General features: G+C 43.1%; 1 protein-coding gene across 6 annotated transcripts in view; it reads right to left on the reverse strand.

Annotated features, from left to right (window-relative positions):
- The window catches only part of pnpla6 (patatin-like phospholipase domain containing 6), a 204,031-nt gene that overhangs the window by 21,032 nt on the left and 169,731 nt on the right, over positions 1 to 13,268 (reverse strand). For all 6 annotated transcript variants that reach the window (XM_073069197.1, XM_073069195.1, XM_073069200.1 and 3 more), the window contains 2 exons: positions 11,283 to 11,431; positions 7,550 to 7,702 (listed from right to left, as the gene is read on the reverse strand). In XM_073069197.1, coding sequence (XP_072925298.1) covers positions 7,550 to 7,702; positions 11,283 to 11,431 — 302 coding nt within the window. The remainder of the gene's footprint in view (positions 1 to 7,549; positions 7,703 to 11,282; positions 11,432 to 13,268) is intronic.

Here is a 13,268-nt window from a genome sequence, read left to right on the forward strand (position 1 = left end):
TGCAGAGGAAAACTTTGGATCTATTGATCATAATTCCTTTACCTTCAAGATAATTATGGAGGATAGAACTGGTCCTTGGTTTGAAATTCTAAGTTGGAGGAAGGTCAATACTGGTGGCATCAGAATGGATCTGGCAGGTGCGGATGGGCCTAGTTTATTTACTGGTAAAGGGATGGTTGGTAAGTGAGAGGGCTTCAGAAATGAAATATTGAGAATACAGAGTTTCCATGTTCCCATTAGAATAAAAGGCAAGGCTAACAGGTTCAGAGAATTATGGTGTTCAAGGTGTATTGGTTACGAAGGAGGAGCTACACAACCAAGTATTGGCAGCAAGGAACAAATGAGGCACTTGAGGAGTATAAGGAACGCAAGAGAACACTTAAAAAGGAAATTAGGCGGTAAAACGAAGGCATGAGGTTGCTCTGGTGGACAACGTAAAGGAGAATCCTAAGGGCTTCTACAGATACATTAAGAGCAAAAGGATAGCAAGGGATGAAATTGGTCCATTTGAAGATCAGCATGGTCAGTTATGTATGGAACCAAAAAGATGGGGGACATAATTGGAAATTTTATATTTACTTGGGAGATGAACACAGAATCTATAGAACTGAGGGAAAAGTGTAGTGAGATCATGGACTGTACACAGGTTACAGAAGAAGAGAGGCTTGCTCTGTTGAGGCAAATTAAGGTGGACAATTCCCTAGAGCCTGACAGGGTGTCACTTTACACTCTGTGGGAGGCTAGTGCAGAAATTGCAGGGGCCCTGGCACAAGTATTTAAAACATTCTTAACTATGGGTGAAGTACCAGAGGACTGGAGGATAGTTAATTTTGTTCCATTGTTCAAGAAAGGCTCTAAGAGTAAGCTAAGAAATTATAGCCCTATCATCAGTAGGGGGTAAATTATGGAAGGTAGTCTAAGGATCAGGATATACAAGTATTTGCATAAACAGAACCTTTTTAGGGATAGTCAACATGACTTTAATCGTGGTAGGCTGAGTATTTGGAGGAGGTTATAAAGAAAGCTGATGAAAGAAAGCCAGTGATCATTGTCTACATGGATTTTAGAAAGTCATTTGACAAAGTCCCCCATGGGAGACTGGTCAAGAACGTTCAGTTGCTTGGCATTCAGAATGATGTAGTAAATTGGATTTAACATTGTCTCAGTGGCAGAGAGTGGTAGCAAATGGTTGCCTCTCTGATTGGATGCTTATGATTAGTACTCTGCCATAGGGATTGGTCATCTATATCAATGATCTGGATGATAATGTGGTAAACTGGATCACCAAATTTGTGGTTTGACACCAAGATTGGGGCGGGGGGGGGGGGGGGTGTGGCATAGTAGATAGCTAGGAAAGCTTTCCAAGCTTGTAGCAGGATCTGGAACAGCTGGAAAAATAGGCTGACAAATGACAGATGGAACTGAATGCAGACAAGTGTGAGGTGTTGCACTTGGAAAGGGAAAACCCAGGTAAGACTTACATAGTGAATGGTAAGCACTGAGGAGTGTGGTAGAAAGAGATAGCTGGGAATTCAGATCCATAATTCCTTGAAAATGGTGTCAAATGTAGATAAGGTTGTAAAGAGAGCTTTTAGCACATTGGCCTTTATAAATCAAAGTACGGAGTACAAGAATTGGGATGTTATGTTGAAGCTGTACAAGATGTTGATGAGGCCAAATTTTGAGTATTGTGAGCAGTTCTGGTCACCCACCTACAGGAAAGATATCATTAAGATTGAAAAATTAAAGAGAAAATGTACAAAGATGTTGCAAGAACTTGAGGTACTGAGTTACATGAAAAAGTCAAATAGGGTAGGACTGGAGCGTGGAAGAATGAATAAAGCTTTGATTAAGGAATACAAAATTATGAAGGGGTCGAGATAGGGTAAATGCAAGTAGGCTTTTCCCACTGAAGCTCTGTGAGACAAAAACTAGAGGTCATAGGTTAAGGATGAAAGGTAAACTATTTAAGGGCAGCCTGAGGGGGAGCTTCTCACTCAGTAGGTGATTGAGCACTGACTCTAGCTTAGCATCCCTGTATTATTGCTGTTACATAAAGAGAGTCTCTTCAAATCAAAACAGGTTTTCTCTTCTCCCTTCAGCTTTTCAGTTGTGTTATTCTACTACACCACCTCTCTAAATCAGCTCATGGCAGGTGACTGCAATATGTGAGGGGCTGGATGGCCCAGTTACCGCATGTAAGCATTTTATAAATATATGATAAGATTGCTAACAAATGATTTCTGCAAGCCACATCTAATGTGCACTACTGGCTTATCTCACCATCTTTGTGTTTGGTAGTCAAATCAACAGCGCTATAAAGTCACTGAGATCTTTAACGATAAAGGGCACCAGTGGACACAAGAATAACTGATTTTATGTTGAGCTTCAGCAAAATGCTCTGCATTGATGATCTGAACTGTGGGTGCAAGTCACAGTTTCTAAGTTTGCAGGTGGTGCAAAATTTGATAGTATAATTTGATAGTACGAAGATTGTAGCAGGGTATAAACAGGCTGGGAGAAGATGCATGCATATAGCAGATCTTGTTTAATGTAGTGATGTATTCTGGTGGGAAAAATGACGTCCATAGGTTCCTCAAAGCTGCCGTGGAAGATGATGGGGTGGTTATGAAGGCATATGGAGTGCCAGCCTTCATTTAGCAGAGGACTGAGTTCAAAAGCTGTGATGTAATGTTGCAGATCTATAAAATTCTGGTTGGACCACTCTTAGAGTATTGTGTTCAGTTCCCATTGCTTCATTATAGGGAAGGTATGGAAGCTTCAGAGAAGGAAATAAGCTTTACCAGGATGCTACCTGGATCTGAGAACGTGTCTTATGAGGAAAGGCTGAGCAAGATAGGTCTTTTCTCTTTGAAGTGATAGAGGATGAGAGGCGATTTGATAAAGATAGGTAAAATTATGAAAAACATCGATATAATGGACTGCCAGCATCTTTTTCCCAAAGTTGCAATGGCCAATACAGAGGACATTTATTTAAGGTGAATGGAAGAAAGAGGTAGCTTTTTATTTTGCCATAGAGTGTAGTGGATGCCTGGAACAACTACAGGAGGTGGCAGTGGTAGAGGTTTATAAGATAGTTTTAGTTTTGAAAGGCAGAACAGATTGGCTGACCAGAAGGTCAGAACTATAAAGTGAAACTATAACAAAGATATGAAAGCTTTTATCAGTAGAATTAGGCTTGCTGGAGGTGAGAGTGGAAAGCAGAGATAAGTTGTTGAGAGCAAGCTAGCAGGAATGAGCCAGAGACACAGACAGTGAGGCATATAAAGACAGCTGGAAACTGAGAGGCAGGAGGGAGGGGGGAGGGGGAAGGGAGAGTGGGGCAGGGGAGGAAGTTCGGAGGCGGGGGGCAAAGAAGAGACTAAGAACTGAGAAGGGAGGAAGGGGGGAGAGAGTGAGAGATGGTGAGACACAGGAGAGGTGGGTGTCAGACAGGGTGACTGGAGGAGGGGAGAGGATGGGAGGGCGAGAGGGCAGCCGAGGGGCAGAGGTGGGAGAGAGGGTGAAACCGCAGGAGGCGAGACGGGTCGAGTGGGTGAGACCATGGGAGAGGAGGGGCTCGAGAGTGTGAGACTGCGGGGGGGGGGGGTAATCCTGGAAGAGCGAGTCCATGTGAACTGGGGGATGGGGAGAGGAGGATCGAGGGTGATCAGGGGAGGGGAGAGGGAGAGCCAAAAAGAGAGAGGGGAAGAGACACCAAGGCCAGTGATCAACACTGATCAAGTGAATCCACAACTACAGTCCTTTCAGCCCAACACATGGGAATGATAATCGAGGGTAAATCATGTGAAATGATTAAACAGGAGGCAGCAGCAGGAGCATTCTGGGGAAAGGTAAAGGTGAAAATATGGTGTGGTCGGGCAAATCATCTCTTTATAGTGTCTGGGATTGTTGTACCTGAGCACAGTTCGAATTGGATATTGTTGTAGGGCCTGGGGACATCAGAAGGTAACAGAATCCAGGGACTGAAATTATTTGCTAAGAACAGAAAGGACCTATTGAAATGGTCTCTTTTCTAACCAAGCTTTTTAAGTTGAAGATTATACAGTCATGAGCAGAGCCACAGCATGATAGCTCACTGGTGCAATGATCATGTACATTATTGATTATGAAACTGTGGCCACACCAAATGCATGTGCAGCCCTTCAGGCTGATAAAGTGATGACTTGTGCATACGTGGAAAGTTTAAGAAACACTCACTGTTAGTCCCACTGCATGTCTTTAGCCCGTTACACAGAAAACATAGAAAATCTACAGCACAATACAGGCCCCTCGGCCCACAAAGTTGTGCCGAACATTTCTCTACCTTAGGAATTACTAGGCTTACCCATAGCCCTCTATTTTACTAAGCTCCATGAACCTATCCAAAAGTCTCTTAAAAGACTCTATCGTATCCGCCTCCACCACTGTTGCTAGCAGCTCATTTCACACACTCACCACTTTCTGAGTAAAAAACTTACCCCTGACATCCCCTCTGTATCTACTCCCCAGCACCTTAAACCTGTGTCCTCTTGTGGCAACCATTTCAGCCCTGGGAAAAAGCCTCTGACTATCCACACGATCAATGCCTCTCATCATCTTATACACCTCTATAATGTCACCTCTCATCCTCTGTCGTTCCAAGGAGAAAAGGCCGAGTTCACTCAACCTGTTCTCATAAGGCATGCTCCCCAATCCAGGTAACATCCTTGTAAATCTCCTCTGCACCCTTTATATGGTTTCCACATCCTTCCTGTAGTGAGGTGACCAGAACTGAGCACAGCACTCCAAGTGGGGTCTGACCAAGGTCCTATATAGCTGCAACATTACCTGTCAGCTCCTAAATTCAATCACACGATTGATGAAGGCAAATACACCGTATGCCTTCTTAACCACAGAGACAACCTGCGCAGCTGCTTTGAGCGTCCTCTGATCCTCTACACTGTCAAGAGTCTTACCACTAATACTATATTCTGCCATCATAGTTAGACAATAGACAATAGATGACCTACCAAAATGAACAACATCACACTTATCTGGGTTGAACTGTTGTTGGAATGAAACCTAGCAAGTGGATAGACAGTAGCACCTCTACCTTCATGCGGGGAACACCACAGGCTACTGCAGTCATCAGTCAGCTCTTTCAGGTAGTCAGCATTTCAGCACTCTCTCTAAACTCCTTCGGTCATGAGAAATACTCATTCTGCACTCCTATTTCTTTTAGGCTTTTGTTAGCTATCACTCTCCTCCCTTTCTTTTCTATCCCCCCCTTCTCCTTGTGCCTGCACCTAACACTTAAAAATATTTACTTATGCTCAGCTTTGATGATAAGTCATCGATCTGAAGTGTTTTCTGCTGTTTCTACAGCTGTATGAGGGATGATGAGATGATATGGATAGTGATTTTCTAGATACTGTGTGAGGTTGTTTAAGATCAGACAGTGACATAGATCAGAGCAATGGCAGATGGAATATACTGTAGTTCTGATGAATGGAAGGTGGTAAATTTAGGATTACCAAAGGCAGCAAAGACATGGTGGGGCACTGCGGCTGTGTTTATGCAGTACAACTCTACAACTCTGAAAATGCTCTCTGCTTATTCAGCATTTCCAGGATTTTCCACATTATAGTGAACAATAATTATCAGAACACAAAAGTGAACAGTCCCCTATTAAGAAGATTCAAAAGATTCAAAGTACACTTATCATAGAATGTATACATTATAGGCCCTGAGATTTGTTTCCTTACAGGCAGCCACAAAGCAAGAAGCCCGAAGAACCTAATTAAAAACAGAAAGACCATAACCACTAAGCAGAGAAAGTGAAAAAGAACAAACACGCATTATGCAAACAGCATTCCAAACCAGATTGAGACCTTAGGTCTACTCCCCAGAGCAGCCGGAGTAGGCCCAGGTCTGGATCTCAGGTCATCATATCAGCAGGGCTAAACTGCTACAAAACTCACAGAGACAACAGCTGCTGGATCAGTTCATGTCTTCCTTGCTGCAGAGAGGGATGAACATTGCGGGAGGGCAAACAAGATCAGCCCGACACTTGGGCTTCCCAAACTACTTGGACTGGGGCTTAAATTGTCCGAGCACCAGCTAGTGCCTCGCTCTAGGACTTGGATTGCAGCGCAGTGACACACCCAGGTTGTGCAGCCTGAAGCCGTTCTCAATCTCACCGAATCGGCTCGGCGCTTGGAGCGATTCAACCTCACATCTGGGTTCGGTGGACAGGCATTGAACCTCTTCTGTCTCAACTCCTATCCAAATCTTTCACTCCAGCAATGACAGTGATACGAACTCAGTCTGCGACACCGCCTTGAACATATTACGTTTCGGCCTTGCGACACACCAGCATAACCCGTACTTCAAATCAGCTTTGCTTCCACCTGCTTCTTCATTGTTTGTGGTGATAGTTTACCACAACTTACTTCAGAAAAGGTGTTATTAGTAATGTTTTTAGCTGAATTTTGTGCCTTTTGAAATACCAATGTGCTGTTGCACACGTTTGGTAACTCCATCTTAAACCATGATTAAGAAATAATTAACTACGTGGAAAGCCTGAATTCTTTAAAGACACTACATAAATGTAGTATCTCCTCAATTCTGCCTGCTCCATGTGTACAGTTAAGGCCACAAGTATGTGGTGAGAGGCAACTTCATTCAGTTTTAGTGATTCTTAACAAATAATGTATTGAATATTGTACTTGATAAACAATACAATCTTCCAGGCAGTAAGCACTGGGATGAATTAACACTTGAGGATTAATTGTGCAGCAAAACCACCAGGAAACTCAGACTGGCAGTGAAAATGGTGCACACAATATCCACTTGATATTAGCAAATTCCCTTCAGCTTCATTTTTTATTTTAGTGATACAGCGCAGAGTTGGTCCTGTCGCCACTTCAAGCCACACCACCCCAGCAACCATGACAAACCCGATTAACCCTAACCTAATCATGGGACAATTTACAACGATCAATTAACCTACCAGGTATGTCATTGGACTGTGGGAGGAAATTGAAGGATTCAGAGAAAATCCACAAGTTCCATGGGGAGCATGTACAAAGACTCCTTACAGAATGGCAATGGAATTAAATTCTGAACTCTGGAATTCCCTGAGCTATAAAAGCATCGTGCTAACCACTACACTACTGTGGTGCCAACCACTACACTACCGTGGTGCCCAGTTGGCCTGACTTTAGCCATTCTACCTGTGATAGACCCATGATCCTAAAACCAAGCAGGAAATGTATCAAACACAGAGATATACCTTGGCAAATGAAAGAAAAAGTCGCTGGCAACAGAGAGAATGAGATGGAAAACCCCAGAGGCAAAAACACAGTAGTAGAAATAAGCATGTTCTTAAATAGTTAACTTCCATGAAAAGTGTTAGGATAACAGAAAAATTGAGCTGCTGAGAGAACTGAGGGCAAGAGAATGGGGCAATTGGGTGGGTTATTCAGACTTGACCACAATGGTTCAGATGCCTCCTTCTTGCTGTGTTACTTTGATTGTCTGAAAACAAACCAAGAGAGTTACTTACATAAATTTCATCAAACTTCCCAAAGTCCATAGTTTTAAACCTATCAATAGGTGGACGGATGTATTCACAGTAGGCACTGCTCTTCACCACCTCCAGCTGTCGGACACAGGACACGTAGGCCAGTCTGGACTGGATTTCTGCCATATCGGGGACCTAGAACACATCAGATCAACTGTACATTACATGGGAGCTGCAGCCATCACTATTTACCACATGTACACCAGTTTTCTGAGCTGCAGGCATGCTCTCTCTGTGACATATGCAATGTTACCAGAAGGGATATCTCTTTAATGCACACTGATAAATGTGGAAGTGACAGACAGCCAGGGAGGGAAATCAAGAGGATTCCTGTGACACTTAGTGTGGCAAAATGAAAGGGCAAGAGAGCTGATCAGTATGCAGGGTGAGAGGATTAGTTAGGTAGTTATCCGGCTAGTAACAAGACTATACTGGTTCCACAGGAGACAGAGAATGCAGATACTAACATTTCTGGAGCAAAAACACAAACTGCTGGAGCAAATGAGCATGTCAGGCAGCATTTATAGAGCAAGGAGATGGCTAATGTTTTGGGTTGAGAGCCTACACCAGGAGTGAGAGTGCAGAGAGGAGGTAGCCAATGTAAAGAGGTAAGGATAGGTGAGATGAAGGTTATTGATAGATACTGTATTCTGTCTGTAATTGTGATCGTGAGCTTCTGGTTATACGACACATCAATTTCCCTTCCCTCATTGACCTATTTTCTCTTGGCCTTCTCCACTGCCAGGATGAAGCCAAATGCAAATTAGAACAACACTGTACATTTGATTTGAGTTCCTGCAAACTAATAGTATTAATATTGAAGATCCAATTTTAAAGTAACCTACACCTCCTGCTTTCCATTAACGGTGCTGCCAAGGCACCTGAATCTTTCATCCCATGTTCAACTCACCCATTCCTTCTCTCCTTGTTATCTAGACTCATTATCCACCTCCACCTTGTTCTATCTCCCCCCCCCCTCCACCACACTCCACTTAAGAGAAATGTTTCCTTTACCCTGTGTTAAATCCATCAAGATATTTTATTCACTTCACAGACAGCAAAGACAATCCAACTGTGTATTTTGGAACTCCAATGCTTGGAACTTGTAAGCCTTTCCTGCATCCTCTCTGAGGCCTTCACAGTATGCAATGATCAGAATTCAATGCAACAGTTAGTGTTTTAAACAGGTTCAAAATACCTACTTGGCTTGTAGTCTGCTTTCAAATAGGATGCACATTTTATTAGTTCTTCCTACATCATGCTCTGCCATTTTCTAAGACTTCTGCTAGCAATAGGAAGCCAAGTCTCCCAGCTCAGACATCTGGTCTAGAAATAACCCATCTATTGTGCATTGTCCCTGCTAAAATGTATCACTTCTTCAGCCTTTTACATCCTCTTGATGTTGAACAATCCTCTGCTCCACAGTAGCTGGCTTTCCTCCAATTAATTTCTAACCCAGACTGCTTTCTAACTTTTTCCATTGCTGATTTCAAGACAAAGGTCATGGAAAACCACCTGCCATTACCATTTCCTAGATCTCTTTATTGATGGATGGTCAGTTTACCCGTCCTTGCTTTTGCTGGTGATTACTTGCAGAGCACACATTTACAAACAAGAGAAAATCCGCAGATGCTGGAAATCCAAGCAACACACACAAAATGCTGGTGGAAATCAGTAGGCCAGGCAGCATCTATGGAAAAGAGTAAACAGTTGACGTTTTGGGCCGAGACCCTTCATCAGAATTGGAGAAAAAATATGAGAAGTCAGTGTAAGGCGGTGTGAGGAGGATATGAAGAAATACAAGGTGCAAGGTGATAAGTGGATGGGGGGGGAGGGGTGAAGTAAAGAGCTGGGAAGTTGATTGGTGAAAGAGATAGAGGGCTGGAGAGGAAAAAATCTGATAGGAGAGGACAGAAGGCCATGGAAGAAAGGGAAGGGGGAGGAGAGGAGCAGCAGAGGAAGGTGATGGGCAGGTAAGGGGATGAGGTGAGAGAGGGAAATGGGAATGGTGGGGGAGGGGGGCTATTACTGGAAGCTCGAGAAATTGATGTTCATGCCATCAGGTTGGAGGCTACCCAGACGGCATATAAATTGTTGCTCCTCCAACCTGAGTGTGGCTTCTTTGCGGCAGTGGAGGTAGCCATGGACTAACAAGTCGGAAAGGGAATCGGAAGTGGAATTAAAATGAGTGGCCACTGGATCCTGCTTTATCGGGCAGACAGTGTGTAGGTGTTTGGTGAAGCGGTCTCCCAATCTATGTCGAGTGTCACCAATGTACAGGAGGCCACACCGGGAGTACCGGATACAGTATAAGACCTCAAAAGACTTGCAGATGAAGTGTTGCCTCATCTGAAAGGACTGTTTTGGTGCCCTGGATGGTAGGGTGCAGGGGCAAAGTGCCAGGAGGGAGATCAGCAGGATGAATGGACAAAGGAGTTACCTAGGGAGCGATCCCTGTGGAAAGCAGAGAGTGGGGAGGGGGTGGGGTGAGGGAAAGATGTGCTTTGTGGTGGGATGCCTTTGGAGATGATAGAAATTTTATGGAGGATTATGTCCTGGATGCAGAGGCCAGTAGGGTGGTAGGCGAGGACAGGAGGAACCCTATCCTTGGTGGGGTAGCAGGAGGATGGAGTGAGGGCAGACGTGCGTGAAATGGAAGAGTAGCAGTTGAGGGTAGCATTGATGGTGGAGGAAGGGAAGCCCGTTTCCTTGAAGATGGAGGGCATCTCCTTAGTTCTGGAATGAAAAGCCTCATCTTGAGAACATACATGGTGGAGATGGAGGAATTGAGAGAAGGGTATAGCAGTTTTATAAGTAATAGGGTGGTTAGAGGTATATTCCAGGTAGCTGTGAATACACTAATTTAGTTCTGGGTGATAAGTTCCCAGAAGCTGGATCAGCCACAGCTTTGATCAGCAAGAGGAATACCTTGACAAAGGTCAGTGCAAGCCAATAGAAGTTGTGATGAATGTGATTTTTTTTAAGCTACCTGCCTATGGTGCTGATCATCTTAAGTCTGATAGTTACCGTAATCAACTCCAAGTTTTGAATGCCAATTAACATTATGCTCCTATGGCTGAATATTTATTCCATCTAACAGATGGTTCTCAAGGGAAATAAGAGAGGGTGGGAGGGAAGAACACTAAAGCCACATACATGCAGACTGAATCAGAGAGATATGTGTTCATATGTGATTGAGAGGAGGAGAACAGAGAATGAGAGGCAGCAATGGAGCATAAATAGGTTGGTACTTAACACAGTCCACCAGGGATATGTAAAAGCTGTGAAAGTTAATGGTGTAGAACGGCTGATAAGCCCTGATAATGTATACCCATAGCTCAACAATGGCACATCCTGAGGATACGTATGTGCGCAAGGGGCAAAATTTCTCTTCTGGAATTGCAATGACACCGAGCATCAGAAACCATTCAACAACTCAACCAAATCTTAACCTCAAGGATGCATTCTCATTCTTGGGCAAAGAGTGGTATCATCCACTGGGTGATGGTCTGGTAGTGGTATTGAAATAATCCCGTTATTCAGTCATTGTCTCTGGAAGCCCTTGGCATAGAGACTGAACTGTTAAATGTAGTTGGCTGCAGTTGTTTCAAGAAAGGGAGGCATTTAATCAAATGCAATAGCCAGTCTCTGCAGCTCCTTTATAAAGTTCATTGTGCAATGGATAGAAAACAGACTTTTCTGTAAAGTTTCCTACTTTAACTTTCTCTGCCCACGGATTTAGGCGTTTCCAAAGCAACCACCATCCCGAAAGGCTGTCTCCGTAGTTACACAACTCGGTTTCATCCCTGCTTCCCACATCAATGGCAATGACTGTTTTAGCACCCATAGTTTTGGCGATATCAGCTGCAATTATATGAAAAAAAAGACAATTTATTTAATACTTTGGCTGAACAACCATGAACACTGCATACTGTGTAAAACAGCATCTGGCCTTGGACAGGTGCTTCCTGAAAAATTCACCCAGAAAACTTTGCAAGTCCTCTGAGAATCACAGCAAAGCTATTGCACCACTTCCAAAAGTAACACAAGAACGTTCCATTCTTATTACTCTGTAAATGGTCAAAAGCTGTACTGCTCTTCATTTACCACAATCCACTTTAAACAAAATGTAAACAACTTAACTAATCAAAGATGTAATTTTAATGATTTTTAAAACAATTAAAATATTCAACTAAAGCTCAACTTCTTCACTGAATAACAAATTCCATATTGAATGACAGCTGATTGGGCGATGAGTGCAGTTTCATCTGACATTTCAGTTCCTGCCAAATAAAAGTAGATGGAATACAGTAGTCATCCATCCCTGGATATGAGTTGCTAATGCAAGCATGCGGTTGGAAGTGGATTGTACTGACTCAGTTGATTGAACAGTTTTCTGCCATAAGGTTAACTGACAATTTGGAGAAAAAAACGATAAATATTTGTGAATAACAACTGACAATAACTATTGTTTAACAAAGAAAATCACGATAAGCAGTTTCTCAGGAGCATCAGCAAAGACATCTACCCAGCCATGACCTTGCACAAGAAAACATTTGGGAAGATCAACAAATATATCTACTTTGTCAAAAAGCAAGATGTTAAGAAACACACAAAAAATGCTGGAGGAACTCAGCAGACCAAGCAGCATCTATGGAAAAGAGTAAACAATAGACATTTCAGGACGAGACCCTTCTTCAGGACTTAAGTAAACAGTAAACTTGAGACCTGACGAAGGGTCTCAGCCTGAAATGTTGACTGTTTACTCTTTTCCACAGAATCTGCCTGACCTGCTGAGTTCCTGCAGATTTTGTGTGTGTTGCTTTGGATTTCCAGCATCTGCAAATTTTCTCAAGTTTTGAAGAAGCATCTTATGCGACGGTTGGAGAAGCAGAGAGTCTGGGGTGGGAATTTCAGAGTTTAGTGCCTGTGGGTGGAAGGCCTAATTGCACGGCAATTACATTCAGGGTTGAACAATGGCCAGATTTGGAGCAACACAGCCTAGAAAGGGTGCAGAAAAGATTAACAATTACGTTGCTGGAATTGGCGGGCTCAAGTTATTAGGAGAGACTGGATAGACTGGGACTGCTTTTCTGGATTACAGGAGGATAGTATGATCTTATATAGATTCAAGATAGGTAAACCATTCCCCTCTTCTTCCCCACATGCAAGGCTAGGGGAATCTAAGAGGTCATAGGTTTAAGGGGGAAAGACATAAAAAGGAATTTATGAATCACAATGAGGGTGGTGGCTATATGGAATGAGCTGCCAGAAAAAGTGGTAAAGGCAGGTACAAGTACAATGTTTAAAGCAAATTGGACAGGTAGATGGATTGGAAAAGTTTAGAGGAATGTATGCCAAATGTAGGTAACTGGGACGAGTTCAAGAAGGCATATTGGTCAGAATGGATGACTTGGGCTGAGGGGCTTTATTTCCATGCTGTAACACTATAGATATATTGCAGAGATATGGGACTGGAAGAAATTTGAGACATGGGGTGGGACAAGCTGCTCAATGTATCTGGAAGCTATTCACCACATAACAAATTGTATACTGTATGGCTGGTCTGTTACATTTGTGTGGACATCCTAGAGCGATCTGCAAAACAGTTGATGTAAAATATGAAGACAGAGCAGGAATAATGGCCACTGCACAAGATTTTGGTTAGTAGATAACACCATGGTCATTATGTGATTATAAT

Source organism: Hemitrygon akajei, chromosome 16 (assembly GCF_048418815.1).
Source record: "Hemitrygon akajei chromosome 16, sHemAka1.3, whole genome shotgun sequence".
Taxonomy (NCBI): Eukaryota; Metazoa; Chordata; class Chondrichthyes; order Myliobatiformes; family Dasyatidae; genus Hemitrygon; species Hemitrygon akajei.